At 38.9% G+C, this 20,830-nt stretch overlaps 3 protein-coding genes across 3 annotated transcripts; all 3 read left to right on the top strand.

Moving 5' to 3' along the window:
- The first annotated feature begins 1,035 nt into the window (after positions 1-1,035).
- gra (granulito) lies at positions 1,036-1,914 on the top strand. Its single transcript, XM_037677203.1, has 5 exons — positions 1,036-1,149; positions 1,246-1,295; positions 1,484-1,541; positions 1,640-1,746; positions 1,852-1,914. The coding sequence occupies exons 1-5, from the start codon at positions 1,071-1,073 to the stop codon at positions 1,912-1,914; spliced, it is 357 nt and encodes a 118-aa protein (XP_037533131.1). The 5' UTR covers positions 1,036-1,070.
- Positions 1,915-8,622: 6,708 nt separating this feature from the next.
- Positions 8,623-13,574, top strand: upp1 (uridine phosphorylase 1). The gene is made up of 7 exons (XM_037677202.1): positions 8,623-8,648; positions 10,424-10,535; positions 10,926-11,084; positions 11,187-11,301; positions 12,433-12,642; positions 12,725-12,871; positions 13,393-13,574. Exons 1-7 carry the CDS (start codon positions 8,623-8,625, stop codon positions 13,548-13,550), a joined length of 927 nt encoding a protein of 308 aa, XP_037533130.1. The 3' UTR covers positions 13,551-13,574.
- A 3,107-nt stretch (positions 13,575-16,681) lies between these two features.
- stmn2a (stathmin 2a) lies at positions 16,682-20,541 on the top strand. Its single transcript, XM_037676985.1, has 5 exons — positions 16,682-16,812; positions 19,480-19,575; positions 19,728-19,900; positions 19,991-20,182; positions 20,286-20,541. Exons 1-5 carry the CDS (start codon positions 16,794-16,796, stop codon positions 20,343-20,345), a joined length of 540 nt encoding a protein of 179 aa, XP_037532913.1. The 5' UTR covers positions 16,682-16,793; the 3' UTR covers positions 20,346-20,541.
- The last annotated feature ends 289 nt before the right edge of the window (positions 20,542-20,830 follow it).

Below are 20,830 nucleotides of genomic sequence, written 5' to 3'. Positions count from 1 at the left end.
TTGCAGAGTTTATGTGAATCTGCATAGCTGTGTGATTACTATAAATATTTTACATCTGGTTTCAGATTTACAATCAGAACTGGTGAAATTGGATTTACTTTTTTTGTCTACTAAATTTGAAAGCGCCCCCGTAATCTTAAAATCGCTTCATCTACGTCAAGTTGCATGGTCCTAGCTTATTTAAATACAGCCGTTACTTCCGGTTTTATTTTGAAAGCCAGAGCGGAAGTTGTCATTTCTCAATAAGCGTACTTGACGCCGGTGAGGAGACGAGGCTGAAAATCACGCTGGGAAAGATTCATAGAACAAGAGGTAAATATTTAACCATAATGTAACTTGATGTGATGTACAATTACAGTTTGATGCGGCAGAGTTCTTCCCGTAATGAATTATTTTGATTAAAAGTTTATGAAATTGTTTCGCAGAGTTTTAACCCTCAATATTAGCTAACGACGAGTCGTTTACGATCCTGTTTTTTTAAGAATATGAAGCTAACCGTACATTTTTATGTAGTTCCGACTCTAACCGAAATTAACAGAAACCCCACAAACGTTGAACCCAACTGCTGAAGGCAAAGCTGGCTGCTTTGTGTCCGTGGAAAAACACTAAAAAGTTGCATCTGTTTCCTAAAGTTGTTCCCCACATGCAGCTTCTGTGAGAGTTTATCAAAGATGTTAATTTGTAGAGTATGGAAAACTGCTGCGTTATCTTACATCTTTTGTGCTACATGATTTAACTTCAACTTTATTTAATAGTTTTTATGCTTTTACAAAAAAAAAAAAAAAACAACTAAATTTAGGTTTATTATGAGTGACTTTCTTACTATCTTTTATTTATTGTGCAAATATATGACTTGGAAATGTAAAAAAAATTCAAATACTATATATTTTTAAATATTTCAATCAATTCTATAGGCTCAAATATTCATTTGGCCTACTACTAAAATATGGTCAGGACACTCCCCTTTGGAAGGACTTAAAATACTGAAGCATTAATTGGTTTTATGTAAAGTCTTGTTAAACACAGATTTATTCTATATAGATATTTCAACCTTGTCGATTTCCTCCAGAATGGAGGTTTCCACGAAGAGAATCTTCTTAAAACATCTGGAGCGAGCGAGGCCCCTGCGCCGCTGCACCCAAGTCAGTGGTGAGTACATGAAGCACATGTAAAGGTGTCCGCTCCACACACACAGTGTTCATGTATACTGGAGCGTTCCCATGTGAACGACATGTTTTCATTTAGAGCCACAAATAAACGCTGCTTCATGTGCGCAGACCCTGCTGGAACAGGAGGTAAGACATCCTTAACGTGTCGCCACAAATATTTAATTTAGCAACAAAGTTGTTTAGACATTTTGTCAGCAGATATGGAAAAGGTTGCATACTTTTACAAATCTGAGCGTTTAAATGAATTACCCTTTTGGGGACATTTTTAATACGGTGAACGTTTCATGAAACGTCTAAAACTTTGCGCTCGACAGACAAACATGGACATGGAGCAGTTCTACAAGACTGTCAGCCTTAACCAGCTGAACAAAGGTAAAACACTAAATGGCACATGGCAACTATTTACAGTATGTTTCAATAAATGCTAGTTTGTTTTTGACTTTTAAATCTTACTTTTATTTAATTTATAGACAGAATATCTTACTCAAGGGACTTTTTAATCGGTCTGGCCAGCTGCCCTGAGGCCAAGAAGAAGCCACTATACTTACCAGTGCATCCCATAGTGTTACCCGAGGCAGTAAGTTGTGTGATGAAGTTCAGTTTTTATTGTAGAACGATTGACTGTAAATAAAAATAAAAGCTGTGCTGAATGTACTCTTAATGCTGTATATATTTTCAACAGAGAGATCCTGGGCAGCAAGAGCTTGGACTCGTGAGGTGGAGCAGTGGAAATGGAGATGTGTGAGTTTGGTGTTATTAAATAAAACTCAGTGTGACTCCTTTCAAACCAGCGTAACTTAGAAAACAATTAGACAATCCAAAATGAATCAAGTGCAGAGCGGTGAACTCGGATTTTATTTGGACTGGTGAAGATATCGAACAAGGTTAAGTCAGGTCCTCAGGAAGGATTCTTGAAATGTTTTGTCTTTTCTCTAAAAGACTTCTTCAAGTCTGAGGAGCTGCAGCAAACTCAGTTGTTGTAAACAGCACCTTCGCATAGTGGGTCAACCAGTTTGTTGCCGATAGCCAGAACAGGCTATTCACATGTAAAAGGAGGACCATTAGCCTAACCATGGCTCATTAAAGCCCTAAGTATTGGTCGTCAGTGTGCTGATGGCTGCTTGATATTCAAAGTTCACTCAAACATTCATTCAAACAGTCCACTTTGCAATGAAAAGTTGCTTTTTTTCCTAACCCCAAAATTTCCAAAAACTTTACTTTATTCCTGAGACTATTTATATAATGATGTCAAAATTGTGTCCGAAGCATAAAAAAATTATATATTTATTAAGAAGTTCTATATTTTGACTGCTATTATGGATTTAAACCGATGCCAGAGGTGTTACTCTTCAATACCAGCATCCTTACGAAGTCACTGCTCACTTACAACGTGTCTTGGTTCTATGGAGCCTCCGGTACAAATAAAATTTGAGGTTGTAAGTTCCCTCAGGTTATTAAATCGTACATGGATTTAAAATTTGCCTCCTCGCTTATTCTGTGAGGAAGTACCTGCTACCAGTTGCCATTCGTTTAGAGAGCAAACTGTACATTTCAGGTTTGGTGTATTTGTCATATTTTTCATTCAACCTTTATTTAGACAGGTAAATCTCATTGAGCCTCGTGGACTCATTTACAAGTGAGACCTGATTTCAACAAAGAATGATGACAACAACGTACAACAGCAACAACAATAAACAGTTATAAAAAGTCCTACTCCATTTTTTTTTTTTTTTTTTTACAAATAGGATGGCTAAAAAAAGTAAAAAAAAAAATACAGCTAGATTCTAAGGCGAATGTAGAAAACTAAAAAAAGGAACATGTCTGCATTGGTCCCTGCCAGGAGTCCAACAGATTCTTAAAGCCACTTAGAGAGGTCAAGGTCGAGAGCTTGAAAACTTTTTGTAAGATATTCCAGGAAACGGGAGCAGAGTAGGAGAAGGCCCTTTCGCCTAGTTCAGTCCTCACTGAGGGAACACTGCAGGTAATAATGTCCTGAGGGTGCACGCTGTAGCTGCACTCACGCAGAGACATGTAGGAGGAGATGTATGAAGGCAGCAGACCAAGAAGTGATTTTAAAAGGAAAATGTACCAGTGGGAGAGTCTGCGTGAAGTTAATGATGTCCAGTTAACCAGTGAATACAGGGTGCAGTGGTGGGTACGATAATCACAGTCAGTTATGAATCTTAGTGCACCATGATAGACAGCATCCAACATCTGCAGGGTTCTTGTAGGGGTGTTCATGTAAATAATGTCACCTTAATCAATGGAGGGAAGGAAGTCACAGATACAAGGCGTATATGCAAATCAACACAAAGTCAACAATGCAATGAAATACTGAGGGTAAAAAGAACCGTATCGAATCGCCAAAAAAAAAAAAAAAACAACAGCAGGAAGCGATACCAAAGCATGCAGCAAAAATACTAAAACAATGTGCCAAAAGTGAAAAAGAAATACATCTACAGTGTGGTTCAGTTAGCAGTGAGGTTCTTTCAGCAGCATGGTTCTGTTAGCGGCGTGGTCTTGTTAGCAGGTCCTGTTAGCAGCTTGATGATGATAATGATTGTAGCAGCTGCCCTCCAGAACCGGGTCTGGCAGACAGAGAACATCCAAGGTTTCCCTGCAGAACCGAATGGGTCCATACATCTTTGTTTGGCTTCAGTAATAAATTAAATGTTTGTTTTTTTTTTAATTTCCAGAATCACAAACATCTAAAGTCTGTCAACTGCAGCAAAACAGATAATATGAAATAGAATCGTTTTAGTCAAAATAATCATACTCCTGAGCTGAACAAGTGTTTAGGAACCGTCAATAAAGTGACACAAAGATGGAAATTTTCAAGAAATGTTACAAATGTGCATATTTTAAATTGAAATTATGTAATTACATTAAAACGAGACATAAATGATAAATATTTGATGTGATTTGGGTGAAAACGAAGACGTCAATGTTTTTTTTTAATTGAGTTTTTAAATATAGACTGATTTTGCCATTTAAAGACGGTTCCGAAACACTTCTGGTGTTACATTTTCGTTTGTTTCCACGTCCACACTGAAAACAAAACAAAACGCCTTATTGCGAATCAGTGAGTACGGTTTACTAAACTGAGGAAACGGATTCTTACAACTGCAGATTTATTTCCTTCCATAACCCTTGTGGGACTTCATCTATCTTCTAATTGAAACAATAAAAAAACTTTTTAGTATTACATGTAGTGCAAGGAAGTGATGTGTAAATATTACGAGGATCTGATCTTGTAAGTATTCTGACATGAATTATTAAAACTACCAGATTGTTCCAAGATCAACCCGACTTCATAATCCAGATCTATAGTTTTCTAGATCTTTGTCACATAAAAACTGTTTTCACAAAATTTGTGATTCACCTCAGATCGGAAGGAGCTTGTTGAGGCTTTGTAACAACAATCAAGATGCTTTCACAAAAAAGAACTGGGTGGTTTTTTTTTTGTTGGTTTTTTTTTTGTGGTAACTTAGAAGAAAATGTGTTAAACTGTAAAAATATATATATTTATTGTGGTGTTTTGACAATGCTGTAACAAACTTTATCCACTTTCTTTTCACAGGGGGGCAACAGGACTCTACTCACAATGAGAAACTTGCACATGACGGTTTTCTACAAGGACTGTTTTTGATTGTGTTTGCTTTTATTTTTGTAATTTCATTTAACTGTCTTTTTTTTTTTTGCATGTCTTTAATAATACTTGACTTTAATGTTTGGCTTGGCTTTTATTTTTGCTGTGTTTAAAAAAAAAATGATAGCATGTTCTGTAAAATTATGCTCTGAGCAGGAAGTGAGTGTTTTCTCAGGAGTCGAATTCGCCCGCAGGGTAGATGAACACTGGACGTAACACTGGTTGAGCAGATGCTTTTTTTTTTCTTTTCATTCAAACTTTATATAGTCATGAGGACTCATTTTCAAGAGAGACCTGTATGTTGATAGGAATATAAATGACTAATGGTGTTGCTGTGTGTGTGTACTGTTTACAGATGTTTGCAAATGCAATCACAATAAAAAGATGACAGCACCTTTAGTTGTGCAGGATTTAGCATTACCCCAAAGGGTGAAGGTGGAGCAGTATTAATTTTTTTCACAGGTTTTGCCTGTGTGTGTGTGTGTGTATTATTTTTTTTACTGTTAGCGCAATATCTCATGAATCATTGAACAGATTTGAATGAATCATCTCAATCGTTGGGTTGGCAACTCTCAACTCCATTTAAGATGGCCGCCTTCAGAAGCAATCATAGCTTACACACAAAGAGCTAAAACCCCGCAAGTTAAGTATTTTAAAGCACTCGGTGCAGGGGACCCCCCCTTCAGGGAACAACTTAGGACCTAGGTCCAGACGAGCTCAGTCCTGGCTGCAGACCCCTCAAGCTCCCGGGCCTCTGGTAGAACCGGAATTGAAATGGAAGTGGAACCACTCGTGGAAAAAACAGTTCAAGGTGTGGTGTTTAGTGTGATTTTTAGTTTCTAAACGCATGGTGTCACAAAAAAAAGTGTAAAATTCTGATTCAATATCAATAAAATGTTAGCCAATAAATCTGTGACATTTAGGTAATAAAATTTCCATATCAGCTGTTTTGTTTGTTGAATCTTGTTTGGGGAAAAATAGAAAACCTTGTCAGAGGAACGTGAATAGTAAAATGTTTTTTTCATAAGTAAAAAAACATCTTTTAGTTTTATTTGTAATCTGAAAATATGATTGATCTTTATGTCCATCCTTTAAAATTCAATTCAGTTTATTTCTATAGCGCCGTCACAACACAAGTCGTCTCAGGGCACTGAAACATTCACATATAAAATTATAATTTAATTATCTGAGGAGCAGACTGCTTTGAATTTAACTCCATTGCAGACTCTCATCTTGAGCAAACATGAAGGCGACAGTGGAAAGGAAAAACTCCCTCATGAGGAAGAAACCTTTGGCAGAACCAGGCTCAGAACAAGTGACCATCTGCTTCAACCAGCTGGGTTTGAGAGGAACAGATACACAATGGCAGGTCAAGAATCACAGGCTGGCATCAAATGAAAACTATTCAATTTTAACAATTCATTTAAGGAAGTTGGGTCAATTTGTCCTCTAGTCTAAGCTTAAGAAAGCATGACAAGACGACCTTAATTATCAAAAAGGAACATCTTAAGCCCAGTCTTAAAACTGGACAATGTGTCAGTCTCACAGCTGCTTTTGGAAACACTAGATATCCGAGATATCCTGCAGTCTGAGAGTGAAGTGCACTGTTAGGAAAATATGGAACATGATCTCGAATATAAGATGGAGCTAGGTTGTTGAGAGCTTTGTAGGTTAGAAGTAAGATTTTGAATTCAATTCTGGATTTGACAGGGAGCCAATGCAGAGAAGCTAAATCTGGAGAGAGATGATTTCTCCTACTAACAAGTATTTAGACACCCAGATAACAAACCATTACAATAGTCCAGTCTAGATGTGACAAATGCATGAAACAGTTTTTCTGCATCATTTTTAGATAATATGTTTCTAATTTTAGTGATATTACGCAGGTGGAAGAAGGTTCTAGTACCATTTTTTATGTGGGGGCTAAAAGACATGTCTTGATCAAAGTAACACCAAGATTTTTAACATTAGAGCTGGAGGACAGATAAATGCCATACAAGGAGGGCGAAAGACTGAAAAAATTATTCCTAAGGTGCTCAGGTCCAAAAACTAAAACCTCAGTTTTGTCTGTTCAAAAGCAGAAAATTTAGGGTCATCCAGGTTTTTAATGTCTTTAAAACATGCTTGTAGTCTTAAGTAGCTAATTGGATTTGTTTGGTTTCTTGGACAAATATAACTGTATCATCAGTATAACAATTAAATTTTATCCCTTGCTGTTTAAAACATTACCTAATGGGAGCATATACAAGGTAAAGCGTATTGGTCCAAGCACTGAACCTTGAGGAACTTCATGACTAATTTTAGTGTATGATGAAGATTCATTATTTACATTTACAAATTGGAATCTATCATTTAAACCAATTTAGAGCCATTCTTGTAATTCCAATATCATATTCAAGTCTCTGTAATAGAATATTATGATCAAATGTACAAACCGGAGTCCAAAAAAGTTGGGACACTATGTTCAGGTTCTAGAACAGCATATGCTCCCATCTAGACGTCATCTCTTTCAGGGAAGACCCTGCATTTTTCAACACGATAATGCCAGACCACATTATGCAGCAATCATAACATCATGGCTACGTAGGAGAAGGATCCGGGTACTGAAATGGCCAGCCTGCAGTCCAGATCTTTCACCTATAGAGAACATTTGACTCATCATAACGAGGAAGGTGCGACAAAGAAGACCCAAGACGATTGAACAGTTAGAGGCCTGTATTAGACATGAATGGGAGAGCATTCCTATTTCTAAACTTGAGAAACTGGTCTCCTCTGTCGATGCCACACAGTGGTAAAAATGGACTTGTCCCAACTTTTTTGGGATTTGTTGAGACCATGAAATTTGGAAACAACAGATTTTTCCCTTAAAATTATACATTCTCTCTGTTTAAACTTTTGATCTGTGATTTGTGTTTTATTCTGAATAAAATATTAGATGTTGGCACCTCCACATCATTGCATTCAGTTTTTATTCACAATTTGTTTAGTGTCCCAACTTTCTTGGAATCCGATTTGTATCAATTTAAAAGAAATAATTTAAGTGGTCATAAAAGTTGATAGATTTCTATATAGTTTTATTTTCCCTCATGTTTGAGGGATTTTTTGTTACTAAAATGAGCAAATACTATTAAACTAAAAACTAACTAAACTAAAAAAAATACATTTTACTCAACCGAATGTCTTTTAAAAATATATGCTGATGTTGATTCGTTATTTTCTGAAGTTATTTGTAAATAAATTATGAGTAAAATGAAATAACAGTAATCGTGAGATCTCAGTGGGAGTTTCACTTAGCGGAAACCAGAGGTGACTGCACATCTGCAGCTGGTCACCTCTGTACGTGACAAACCGAGGCTGTTTCAGCCAATCAGAGAACGACTTGGCTCGTTACGTTGCGTGACGTCACCGCGGCTTTACGTTTCGTGCCGCTGCCCTCAGATGTCGAAATTAAATTGTCCGGAACAGAGGAAACGGCGAAGACAGACCTACGAAGAGCAGACACCCGGGTTGTTTGTGAATATAAAACATTTTTACGACTTAAAGTCCATTTTGGCACATCTTAAAGGTAAATATGAAGTTAATATTTCCCCCCTTCTGTTTGAGATAAAGCGCTGTGTGCGCGCGATGTCTATAGTCAGTGGCGGGTGGTTTGCTTTAAAAATAGTTTTGTGAAGACTTTCCCAGCGGAACTACGGTACTCCTGTTTGGATGTTGGGATATCTGACTCGTTCACAGAAGGCATTTTTAAAAGCAGGTGTCTTGTTTTTTGTCGATACTTAGTAATGCTGTGTTTACAGGACCGTCATGGAGCACAAGTCAAACTGCAGCAGGTGAGAACTTCTGTCACGATAGGTGGCACCACGTGTTCACCCTTTTCCTTCTCCGGTCCTATTAAACCCAATCTGGAGTTTATGGAGCACTGGGTGTGACAGGAGGAGATCCTGTCGACCTTTCCCCTTGTAAGGACGAACAGTTACAGAGAGGATATACAACTTCTGACTGGCTATAACAAAAAGGGCTTTTGATTGTATTAAAATCACACTTTCTTCCCATGGGTGCTGAGTTTTAACCCAGTAAGTATGAAAGTAAAGTAAACTAGAGAAACTGCATATTTCTGCGAAAATGCAGTGTGAATGTTTATTGCAGAAGAACTTGCTGAAAAACATCTGAAATGAGCTAAACAAAATGCTGAATTTTAAGAACAAGTCCAAATTAGCAGAAGAAAGCAGAAAGAACACATATTTGCTGAATTGTTTTTAACAAAGCTAAAATAAGCACAGAAATTATTAAATTAGCGTTAAAAAGCTTAAATTAGAGAGGGGGGGGGGGGGGGGGTGAGTAGCTGAAAAGGCAGAAGGAAGTGGAAAGAACTGAAATGAGCTTAAAAAAGTGGAATTAGCTGAAAAAGCTAAAAAAGATATAGCATAAACAGCTAAATAGTAGCTGGAATAACTGACACGAGCAGAAATAAGCTGAAAAGAGCACAACAAGCTGACATTAGTAGAAAGAATTGAATTGGGCTGAAAATAGCATTAGTTGCCACCAAAACGTTATATTTATCTGAAAAGAGCTGAAAAGGTAGATGAAATGTAGAACAAGCCTAAATTAGCAGAAGAAAGAACATGTTTTCCCAATTAGGCAGAGAGAAGAAGAAATGAGCCCCAAAAAAGTGCAGATTACCTGAAAAAAGCTGAAATGATCAAAAACCAGCTGAAAAGTAGCTTAAAAAGCAGAGAGAAGCTTAATTTATCAGAAGGAAGTGAAGAGATCATATTTTTGCTGAAATAGGCTGAAAAAAGTTGAATGAATGCAAAAAAATGTGAAATTAACTGAAAAAGCTAAAATTAGCATAAAACAGCTAAATAGTATCTGAAATAGCAGAAAAAGCTGAAACTTGCAGAAATAAGGCGAAAAGGGAATAATTAGCTGAAATTAGCAGATAGAAATTAGAAGAACCACAAAAAGATTGTAGTTAGCAGAAAGCTGAAAGGATAACAAAACAGCTGAAAAAACAGCTGGAATTAGCTGAAAGTAACTGAAAAAAAAGTTAAAATTTGCACAAGGAAACTGAAAAAAGCTGAAGCAGAACAACAAGGGGAAAGGAGCAGACAAAGGTTGTAAACAGATCTAAAGATTTGAAGGATGTAAAATGAGCTCAATTAATTTTATATGAGAGCAAAAATGGCCGAAAAGGCTAAATATTTCAAAAAGCTAAAGTTGCACCAATACCAAAGTCATAGCACCCTTCTCCTGAATGAGCTGAACGTTTTAATTTATGATTTGTTGAACTAGCACAAAAATTTTGGAACGTTTGCCAAAAAAATGTACAGAAGAAAAATGGATCATAATAGTGTGAATGCTTCATAAACATTCACACAAATAAATCGGTTGCCTTCTATGTCACATGTTCAAATCTGAATAATTTAATGTCTGGGCGACTAAAGATTTAAGTGACAAAGTGTGTTCTTTTTTTATTTCATAGGTGCCACCCATCTAAATTTAAGGTCTCTACGTTTCTGACAGATTGGTTGTTTGGATGAATAATGTGGAGGAACATATTAAAATTAAAACCGATGTATTTTTGCAATCTCTCCTCCAATTTTAGCCTGGTTCATGTCCGCAACCCACATCTGGATACCCTGAAAGAGGACTTCCTGTACCACTTCAGTCTGGGAACTGGAACACATAACCTGCCAGAGATGTTTGGGGACGTCAAAGTAATAACTTTTTATAATATTATTTTGTTAGGAAGTTATAAAAATGGCTACTGTTAATCAGTGTAGCAGACTTTAGGTTAAAATGTGGTGTGTCAGTAGCTGAGAGTCATTGCCAGCACATAATTTGAGCACAATAACAACATAACAAATGAGCTTAAAACTCTGGCAATACCTGTTTAAGTCAGTCCTGTCTGTGAGCAAATCTTTGAATGAACCACTAGACAGATTTTCTTTAAAGTAACCACAGAGTATTTTCAACTGATGAACATTTGGAGCTCTATTTCAGATGGCTGCCACAGAAAATCAACTTTAGCCAACAGAAACTGGGTTAAAACTTAGTAAAATTATATCATTTTCAAAGTTTGACATGTTTCTGTGTGTGCTCTTCAGTTTGTGTGCGTTGGGGGCAGCCCTTGGAGAATGAAGTCATTCATTCAGTACGTCGCTGCTGAGCTCGCTTTGGAAGACCCCAGTTTAGATTATCCAAATATCTGTGCTGGAACGGATCGTTACGCCATGTACAAAGTTGGCCCTGTGCTCTCTGTTAGTGTACGTAAGAACCAATTTTCAGCTTTTCCTCACATGTCTCCATCCTGTGTCTCTTGTGATTTAATACTAACTTGTGTGGTGTGTCTCTGCTTGACGTTACAGCATGGGATGGGCATCCCGTCGATTGCCATAATGTTGCATGAGCTCATAAAACTCCTCCATTACTCACATTGCACGGATGTTACAATAATACGCATTGGAACATCAGGGGGAATAGGTACAGTCATTTATTTAGGTACCTGTTTATCTTACTGTATAAATGGGGTGGCTGTGGCTGAGTGGCTAATGCAAGAGTTGGGGGTTTGATTCCACCAGCAGTCACAGGCCGAAGTGTCCCTGGACAAGACATTGAACCCCTCATTGCCTCCGATGTGTACCCCATCAGTGTATGAATGTGATAAAGCTCTGATTATTCTTTGTCTAGATCTAGTAGAGTGCTGTATGAATGGGTAAATGAGGGCACAGATTGTAGTGTAAAGAGCTTTGAGTATCTTGATAAGATAGAAAGGCGCTATATAAGTACAGTCCATTTACCATCACTTACAGTGGCAAGAAAAAAGTGAACAAGGAGAATGGCAAGATACTGTCTGTAAAGAATGAATAAGTGATCGAGGAGAAAGTCATATGTTTGGAATTCGTATGAGAGCGTGGCCTAGTTTTACAAAACCACCAAATGTCTGGATTAATGTTGTGTTAATAGTTGAAACAGATCAAAGCAGTCCCCACAAACTGGGTACTGTTTATCAAAGAAAATGTTAATCCCAACTACAAAAGCCGATCTAAAAACAGAATGTCTGTTAAAATGATGCAATAACTCAGTTATAGAAGTCCAGACCTCAATTTGAATAAAATGTTGCAACTGTTGCAGAGCTGTTCCCACAAAGGTCAACAAACACTGCACCATTGTAAAGAAGAGTGGGCCACAGCCACGTGAAAGGCTGATGAGGACATATAAAGGAAAACACTTTGGGTTATTGCTGCTAAGGGTGGTTTTAACAGACTGCTTAGTTTTTCACATAATGCAGCTGTGTTTATCACTAGATCAAACGAGCAGGAAAAGGAGGCAGCAGAACAGCTCCAGACCAAAGTCTGCCTTCAGTACAAGGCCTTCACCAGTTACTGGCGTTATTAAGCCTTTAGCAGCTTCATTTTATCATAATCCACACACAGTTTAAAGTATTCTTATTAAAAATAACCTGTGTAATTTTGTAGCAAGCTTTTCTCATTTCCCTACTAAAACTGTGCTTTCCTGACATACAACTGACTTTCTTATTCCAACACTATAAAAATAAAGATGTATTTCATGTTCAGGAATGAGTTTCTCTCACTCACCATTCTTGTCATTCAGGACTTGAGCCCGGCACGGTTGTTGTTACCAAACAGTCGGTGGATGCCACCTTCCAGCCCAGGTTTGAGCAGGTGACTCTGGGGAAGACAGTGGTGCGCAACACCGATCTTGACCCGAGCCTGGCCGAGGAGCTGCTGCAGTGCAGCAAAGAGCTTGGCCAGTTTGAGACGGTCATCGGTAACACCATGTGCACACTGGATTTTTATGAAGGTATGGGATCTGGTGCTCAAACGGGTCAATTTTGAGAGTGTTTCAGTCCCTTCATGTTGTTTCTGTTCTAAAAACAACTCAGGTCAAGCCCGTTTGGACGGTGCTTTCTGCTCCTACACTGAGGAGGATAAACACGCCTACCTCACTAAAGCTAGAGAAGCAGGAGTCTACAACATAGAAATGGAGTCTTCGGTTTTCGCAGCCATGTGCAACCTGAGTGGTCTGCGAGGTGAGAAAACACAATAAAGTAGTCCCTCATTTATCGCGGGGGTTCCCTGGGGGTGGACTGGCCATCAGGAGCACCGGGACATTTCCCGGTGGCCTGGCCCGCTCAGTGTTCGCTAATGGGGACTAAAGCCTCAGTTCGGGTCGCGCTTGATTATTTTAAATAAACAATTCATGCCGCTCGTTCGGCTCACTCAGGTATAAGACAGAACACCCGCCCCTACTTTCTTTTTCTGAGGCTGTTTGTCACAACAGGTTGCGCGCCCGCCTGTTGTGTGTCTCTGCTCTGCTGTGACAGACAGCCTCAGACAGAGAAAGGAGGGGGCAGGGCCTGTCTTTCCTCATAGCCAATCATGTGTCGTTACAATCTTATGTTGAAAATCCGCGAAAGAGCGAGTCCGCGAAAGTCGAACTGCAAAGTATCGAGGGACTACTGTACAAGCATCTGATAATAGCTAGCATTTGTAGACACAATTTTCCTTTGGCGCTGTTGTGTATTAATCATTCTCGTGTTTTTGTGTGAAGCGGCCGTCGTTTGCGTGACATTACTGGATCGACTGAAGGGAGATCAGCTGAGCAGCTCTCACGAAGTTCTTCACAATTACCAACTACGTCCTCAGATGCTAGTGGGTTACTACATCAAGAAGCAGTTAAAGGTCAAATCAGAACACGCAGCTAAATGATGTAAGCAAACATTCCCAGGTTATCCTCGGGGAAAGATGAGCACTGAAAACATTGTCAGCTTTAAGCTGTTTTTATAGAAATGTCGTCATTTGTACTTTTAAAGACGCACTGTTTTCACATTTAACAGTTTTTAGAGTGCACCTTGTATTTATGAATTCATGCTAGCGTACAGTAGTTGATTTATTAAGTAAACAACATGCACTTTTTATGTTTAAATCTAATTTAATTGAGCATTAATTGTACATTAGAAGCCCAAGCTTGACAAAGGTATTGGATTTAAATTGTTATATTTAACTTTTAAAGTTTGTGATCCTTAAAACTTGAATTTTACATGTTAACAGAATTTAAACAGTATGGCATAAAGCGACAGTTCAGATCTTTTCACAGATTATTATTTTTTGCCGGGGGGGGGGGGGGGGGGGGGGGGGGGGAGACTAATTGACTTTGGTCTTCAGTGGCTTGTCAGTTCTGTCAGAAAATAAAAGTCAGTTTTTGTTAAAGTATTATCTACAACAGGTAAGATAGTTAATGTTTATTATCTTCCTCAAAACCCAACTTATAAAGGTCTGAACTGTCCCTTTAACTGTCTAAATTCACTTCATGTCAAGAGAATGACTCTGACTTTGAGTTCCGTGTCATGATGATGATTGTTGCTTCACTAAAACAAACTTGAGATGTCTGAATTATTGTTCAGGATTTATATTTTTAAGGTTGTGGCGATGAGTTTTTAATTAAGAATTGAAAGCAGCAGATAACAGTTCTGACCTTGAAACCAAACTGCACTGTATGAAATATATCTGATGAAAATAAATCAATCCTCACATACTCTGTGGGTTATTTGATTCATTCTTGCTCGTTTGTGACACGCTTTTACAACCAACAGTAATTCTCCTTTCATAAAGCATCTTATGTATTCTTTGACCCATGGGTTCATTGCGTTTATACTCTTTGATGTTTTTGCTGCCATGTCCAACATTATCCAGATGTTAGAAATGAATTATACAATACAATACAACTTTATTTATAAAGCACTTTAAAAACAACGCCGTTGGCCAAAGTGCTGTACAATGATAACGCATAAAAGCAAGCCTCAAAACTATCAAATCAATTGAAACAGTAAAAGTAATGAACTGTTAAAATCATAAAAACAGAAAACAGTACAAACAATAAAAATAAATACATTAAAAACAACATTTCAGGTTGAGTTAAAAGCCAAAGAGAGAGAGAAAAAAGTGTTTTCAGAGATTTGAAAACACGAAATGAGTCAGCTTGTCTGATGTGCAAACGCAGCACATTCCACAGTTTGGAGGCAGCGACTGAAAACGCTCAGTCACCTCAGTCTTCTCTTTGATTTTGGAACGACCAACAGAAAGTGATCTGCTGACCTGAGAGAGCGTGAGGGAACGTACAGCAGGTCAGACAGGTTCTATGGGCCGAGACCATAAAGATATTTTAAAACAAATGAAAGAATCTTAAAATTAATCCAGAAACGAACTGGGAGCCAATGTAGTGATTCTAAAATGGGTGATGTGCTCTCACTTTTTGGTACCAGTTAAAAGGCGAGCAGCAGCATTCTGAACCGGCTGAAGTCGAGTCAATAATGCATTCATTATTGCCGCTCAGCACAACAAAGTGCATTACAGTAGTCTCAAAGAGTTGTAATAAAAGCATGGATTAAAATCTTAAAATTATGCTCTGAGAGAAATGGTTTGACCATGGCCAGTTGTCTCAAGTGATAAAAGCTGGACTTGATCTTTGGGAACAATTGTTGTTTTAAATGTGCTTTATAAATGAATGACTTGACAGATTTAATCTGTGCATCAAGTTTAAAATCAATGTCCAGCCTCACACCCAGGTTAGTTGCAGTCTGAGTCAGATGTGTTAAAGGACACACATCAGCATGAACTTTGGAACAATGTAAAAAAAAAATGGTAACATTCTGTGACTTCTGCAATGCATTCCAGGAGTTGGTTCACGGAGTATTGTTTTTCTTGTTTTAATAGAACATAAATTTGGCTGTCATCAGCATAGTAATGAAAGTGACACCTTGTTTCCGGAGAGTATCCCAGACGGCGTAAATAAAGGGAAAAATGAAGACGGCCGAGTATAGATCCCTGAGGTACTCTACATGTGAGAATAAAGAATGTCCTTTGAATTAGTCCAATGATTGTGTGTATGTATCAGTTACAGGTATGTATATTATTATCCACCACTGAAAGGCAGATATGGGTGATGTTTTTACCCCTGCATGTCGGTGTATTCATATATTTATCTCAAGAATGACAAGTTTTAATGAACATGCACAAAGTAATCATTGGATGTACTTCTAGATTAACTTTGGAGTCCATCTGTTTCAAGATGGCTGCCAAGGGCCCACTGACCTTAAAATACAGAAGAAAGACTTAACTGTCAAATTCACAAAAAATGTACCTAAAGTTTGGTGTGGTAGTATCTGAGACTGATCCCTAAGCTCTGATCTGTGTGCTAACAGATTGAACAAGATCTTTTTTTAAAACCTTGCAATTGACTGATCTGTTAGCGATATCTCATGAACTGGTTGCATTTTAATGAAACTCAGGAAATAATTAACTGATTAATTTTGGGATCTAATCCAATTCAAGATGGCCACCACAGCCAACTGACGTAAAGGATACAAATAAATTAAATTTACAGATGTTGTAAAATTCAAAGTGGACATATAGCTGAAGGTCATTTGTATAAATAATATACATTGTGACACTTTTCCAACAAACTTAAATGTTACAATCCACCCAATCTGTTAGTAAAACATCTTTTGAACCACTGGGTTTAGTTAAATGAAACTTTCAAAAAGTAATAATTTGCTGCACATATTCAAGATGGCTGCCACAGCTAATTAACATAATTAGTCCAACAAAAAAAAATGGCCAAAACTTCCAATTTTCAAAATAACATGATTAAAATATTTGGCATGAAACGTGGCGGGCGACATGCACTCCTCGTTCCTTGAACCTTGCGTGGGGGGCGATCTTTTCCCAGCAGAGTGGCAGGTTGCAGCTGACCCGAGGATGCTGCCCTGCTGCGCGTTTCCTGCTCTGCGCATGCGCGTCAGAGACTGGTCTGCCTACGCGCTCCCGTGCGCGCTCCCTTCTGTCTGCCATCCGGTCGGAGCTCAGGTCTGTTCGCTGACTCAGTGCCTAAAGCAGCATCACCGCTCATCCGGACAGAACCACAGCATCCTCTGCGGAGAAAGCCCATCAGCCATGGCTAAAACAGCGACCGGTAAGAACCGTGACGGCCAGGATGGATGGCAGGATGGATGTTTGGTTGGATGAATGGACCTGTCGGCCCGGTGTAGTTTACGTTCTTGTGGCGATTCTTCTCTTCTCGTTCCAGCTAATTAAAACAGAACACTAACCTTACCGGCTTTTATTTCAGCAGATTTGTAGCTTATTTGGATGAGCAGAGGCGTGTAAATCAAATTTAAAAAAAGGGGCCACGAGTTCAGCATCTTCCATCGACATCTTTTAAAATGTCTCCTTAATGACTCTTATTTGCGGTTTAAAGCCTTTCACTGTGTAACAGGTACGTGTATAGTGCGGATAAGCATGTTTTTTTATTCATAGCTTCATCATCCACCTGCGGTTGGTGCTCCAGCGGCCCCCAGCAGCATAATGCAGACGGACCCCACCCAAGATGCTGGGCTGCTCACAGAAAACCTGACAGCTCTTTATCCTTCTGACGCATGCGTTATTTAGTTTCAGTTAAACCCTTGAAGGGTTTATTTAATCTGGTTTATCCATTAAAACAAGATTTTTTTTATTCTAGTCCGCAGCTCCAGCTTGTGTTGCAATAAAAAAAAAAAAAAAAAAAATCAACACATGATCAGCTCAAAACTGAAGGAATCTTAATGCAGTTAGCAGGCCAGCTATTTAGCTATTAGTTTTTGTGGGTGTACATGCCTTTAAAGCATTGCCTTTTTATTTTAAACCACTATATTAGGTGGATTTATCAGCTTGGTGTGCTGATTGACTTCTTTTTGTGCTGTGAGAGGTGGGACATGTGTATGGCAGGGAGCATGGAGGCAGGCCAGCCCTGCAGCAAGGGGCCTTTTTCACACTTTCCAACAGAAGGCTCTGGCAATCTGCAGTCCTCTCTGAGGAGCCAGGTGGTCAAACATCTGAAGGACGTGACGAAGAACTTTGCAGGCAAGATTTCAGTCAGGGACGGGCTTGAAAACAAAATAACGTCCAAATCTTTTCTCTCTTTGTTTCCGTTTGCCATGACAGCACAGCAGAGACAGATAAAACATATGTAGGGTGTGTCTTACTTACAGTCAGTGGGTTTTGTCTCTTAAGTTTAGTCTCATTTCAGTACGTTTTGTTAAATTGCAAGACTAAATCGGGAAATGGATGAACCTTATACAGCTCCTTCATTATACATTAACAATAACTGATGAAGCAACACCAGATACTTTTATTGCAGACTTGAAATGGATCATGGAAATTAAAAAAAAGAAAAATCAGACTATAGTTTATTGCGAGTATCCAAAGTGCATTTAACAATTTTTATACAGTATGTTAATGTACGACGCTGAAGGCAAAAATATTTTTGCCTGTGTGTCATTTTTACCACTTGACTAATAACTGAATGTACTGTACATCTACAACTTATATTAACCTTTTGAGTGATGCCAAATTAAGATGGCCGCCACAGCTGAGCAACCTTAGCAAACAAAAAAACTAACTCAAGTCAACTGTCAAGACACTGAGCTAAAATTTGATGTGGTGATGGCTGAGAGTCATCCCCAACTTGAAGATCTGAATGATTGCATGAGATCAACAACAAAAAAGGTTCAATCATTTCATGATCTCATTGCATGAGATCTTTTCTTAAAACGTTGTTATCACCTAATTAAGTCAGTACTGTCTGTTAGCAAAATGCACCACTGGCATAGGCGTCACAACAATTATATATGTGAAGGGGATGTGTCCCTCCCACATTTAAAAAATATTCATTTGAACCCCCCCCACGTTTACCATGAAATATTAGTTCACCCAGCGCTCTTTCTATTTCTTCATGAACAAATCCATTCCACTTGATTAATAGGAGAATACTCAAAACACTAAAAATCCACTCCTGGTTTTCCTGGTTACCTACAACAACTCTTCACCGCATGCAGTGTTTCCCTTCGGTCATCTGCCTTGACAGGGCGCTCAGGGGGGGAGGAGGGGGAGAAACCTCTGATCTGCGCACTAGCTTAGTGTCACGTTAGCGCTGGCAGTTTTCGACGGGGGTGTTGTCGTGTCAGGATGCGTGAGAGAAGTGAAGTGTGCTCTATTCACACAAGGAGAGCTGTTGGTCAGGCTACTTTTTGTGCCATGCTCTGTAAAATAGTTACTGAATCAAGTGTTTACTTACAGTATGTAGGTAAACATAGATGTTTAACAACCCGTTAAAATACACCAGAATGCAGGAAATGACATCTACTTTATTCAAAACTTTCTGGGGAAGGACTCCCACCTCACACACACACACACACCAGTGTGCCCCCCTCACATGACAAATGCTTCTGACACCAATGACCACCGGACAGATTTGAATGAAAGTCTCACTGGATGCACATCTTCAACTGATCAATATTTGGAGTCAACTCGATTCAAGATGGCTATCACAGCTAATCAATTTAACACATAAACGACTGTAACTCGGTCAAATGTGCAGATACCGAGCTAACGTTTGACGAGTGATCGTCAACATCACCCACCCCATCTCGTCATACGATGATCTCGGTTTCCTCGAGGAATGCTCGACCTTTAGTTTGGTGAAGTAGAGATCTTAGTTGGGTATTATTTTGCCAGATTTTTGTTTTCAAAAGTAAGACAGGATGTTCATCTCATCCAAACGTGTCACAAAGAGTGGTGCTGATGTGTCTTTATGTGCCAACAGCATACAAAGAGAAGATGAAGGAGTTGTCCGTCCTCTCCCTCATCTGCTCCTGCTTCTACCCGGAGGCTCGCAAGAAACTTGTCTGCAAATTTGAAGGTATGCATTGATTTTCTTTGCGTTAAAACAAATTGTCCCCTATGAATGTTTCCTTTGCTCTGTAAATAGCGGCATTAATATTTATTAACCTGATACGTTAATGGACATATTGATTTTTGTTGGCGTTGTCATGGTAACTACCTGATTTACAGACTTGGAGGTGAAGCCTATAGACAAGCGAGCTTCAGGACAGGCCTTTGAGGTGATTCTCAAGCCGTTGTCTCCGGTGTCGGATGTAGCCCACAGCCTCCTCTCACCCCCAAAAAGGGATATCTCTTTGGAGGATATTGAGAAGAAACTGGAGGCTGCTGAAGAGAGGAGAAAGGTATTTGCCTTTGTATCAAAATGGCTTTCCGTGTTTAAAATGGAAACTAATTAAATCAACTGAACTGATTGATTTTTGTTGCTTGCTTAGTACCAAGAGGCGCAGGTGCTGAAGGTTTTGGCGGAAAAGCGAGAGCATGAGAGGGATGTGTTGCTAAAAGCCATGGAGGAGAACAGCAACTTCAGCAAGATGGCAGAGGAGAAGCTCCAGATAAAGATGGAGCAGATTAAGGAGAACCGTGAAGCCCACCTGGCAGCCATGATGGAGCGCCTGCAGGAGAAGGTGAGCACTATGGAAGCATCTATCAGTGATAAAACTGCACAGCCAACTGTCCTGACATTTAATCATCCGCAATGTGTGTGGGGGGTTTATTTGTTTCTTTCAGGAGAGGCATGCCAACGAAGTGCGCAAGAACAAAGAGCTGAGGGAAGTGTTGCTAGCATGAGCCTCACACAAATCCTGACTTCTGTCCGTCCATCTATCCTCGACCTGCCCTCAACCCCTCCAAAAAAGACAGTTGACCCTGAAGGTTGAGAGGCTCAAGGATCTCACCTTTTCATCACTGCACATTTTATCACAACAAAGTGCTCACAGCTATCAGTAGTAGTGATACAAACATCGATAACACCCTTTTGTTGTTGATTTAGAGATCTTAAGCACATGCTTTTATTTTGAAATTAATTTATCTATCTATCTATCTATCTATCTATCTATCTATCTATCTATCTATCTATCTATCTATCTATCTATCTATCTATCTGTCTGTCTGTCTGTCTGTCTGTCTGTCTGTCTGTCTGTCTGTCTGTCTGTCTGTCTGTCTGTCTGTCTGTCTGTCTGTCTGTCTGTCTGTCTGTCTGTCTGTCTGTCTGTCTATCTATCTATCTATAGATAGATAGATAGATAGATAGATAGATAGATAGATAGATAGAT

The sequence above is a fragment of the Nematolebias whitei genome, chromosome 5 (assembly GCF_014905685.2).
Source record: "Nematolebias whitei isolate Nwh7 chromosome 5, NemWhi1, whole genome shotgun sequence".
NCBI classification, from domain to species: Eukaryota; Metazoa; Chordata; class Actinopteri; order Cyprinodontiformes; family Rivulidae; genus Nematolebias; species Nematolebias whitei.
The sequence above is the reverse complement of the archived record's forward strand: the minus strand, read 5'-3'. Positions and strand labels throughout refer to the sequence as shown.

Coding starts and splice junctions, on each gene's coding strand:
- gra (XM_037677203.1), top strand. CDS start 1,071: ATGGAGGTTTCCACGAAGAGAATCTTCTTAAAACATCTGGAGCGAGCG. Junction 1,296..1,483: donor AGACCCTGCTGGAACAGGAG/GTAAGACATCCT, acceptor TGCGCTCGACAG/ACAAACATGGACATGGAGCA. Junction 1,542..1,639: donor CCTTAACCAGCTGAACAAAG/GTAAAACACTAA, acceptor TTTAATTTATAG/ACAGAATATCTTACTCAAGG.
- stmn2a (XM_037676985.1), top strand. Junction 19,901..19,990: donor CTGCTGAAGAGAGGAGAAAG/GTATTTGCCTTT, acceptor TTGCTTGCTTAG/TACCAAGAGGCGCAGGTGCT. Junction 20,183..20,285: donor TGGAGCGCCTGCAGGAGAAG/GTGAGCACTATG, acceptor TGTTTCTTTCAG/GAGAGGCATGCCAACGAAGT.
- upp1 (XM_037677202.1), top strand. CDS start 8,623: ATGGAGCACAAGTCAAACTGCAGCAG. Junction 11,085..11,186: donor GCCCTGTGCTCTCTGTTAGT/GTACGTAAGAAC, acceptor TTGACGTTACAG/CATGGGATGGGCATCCCGTC. Junction 11,302..12,432: donor TGGAACATCAGGGGGAATAG/GTACAGTCATTT, acceptor CTTGTCATTCAG/GACTTGAGCCCGGCACGGTT.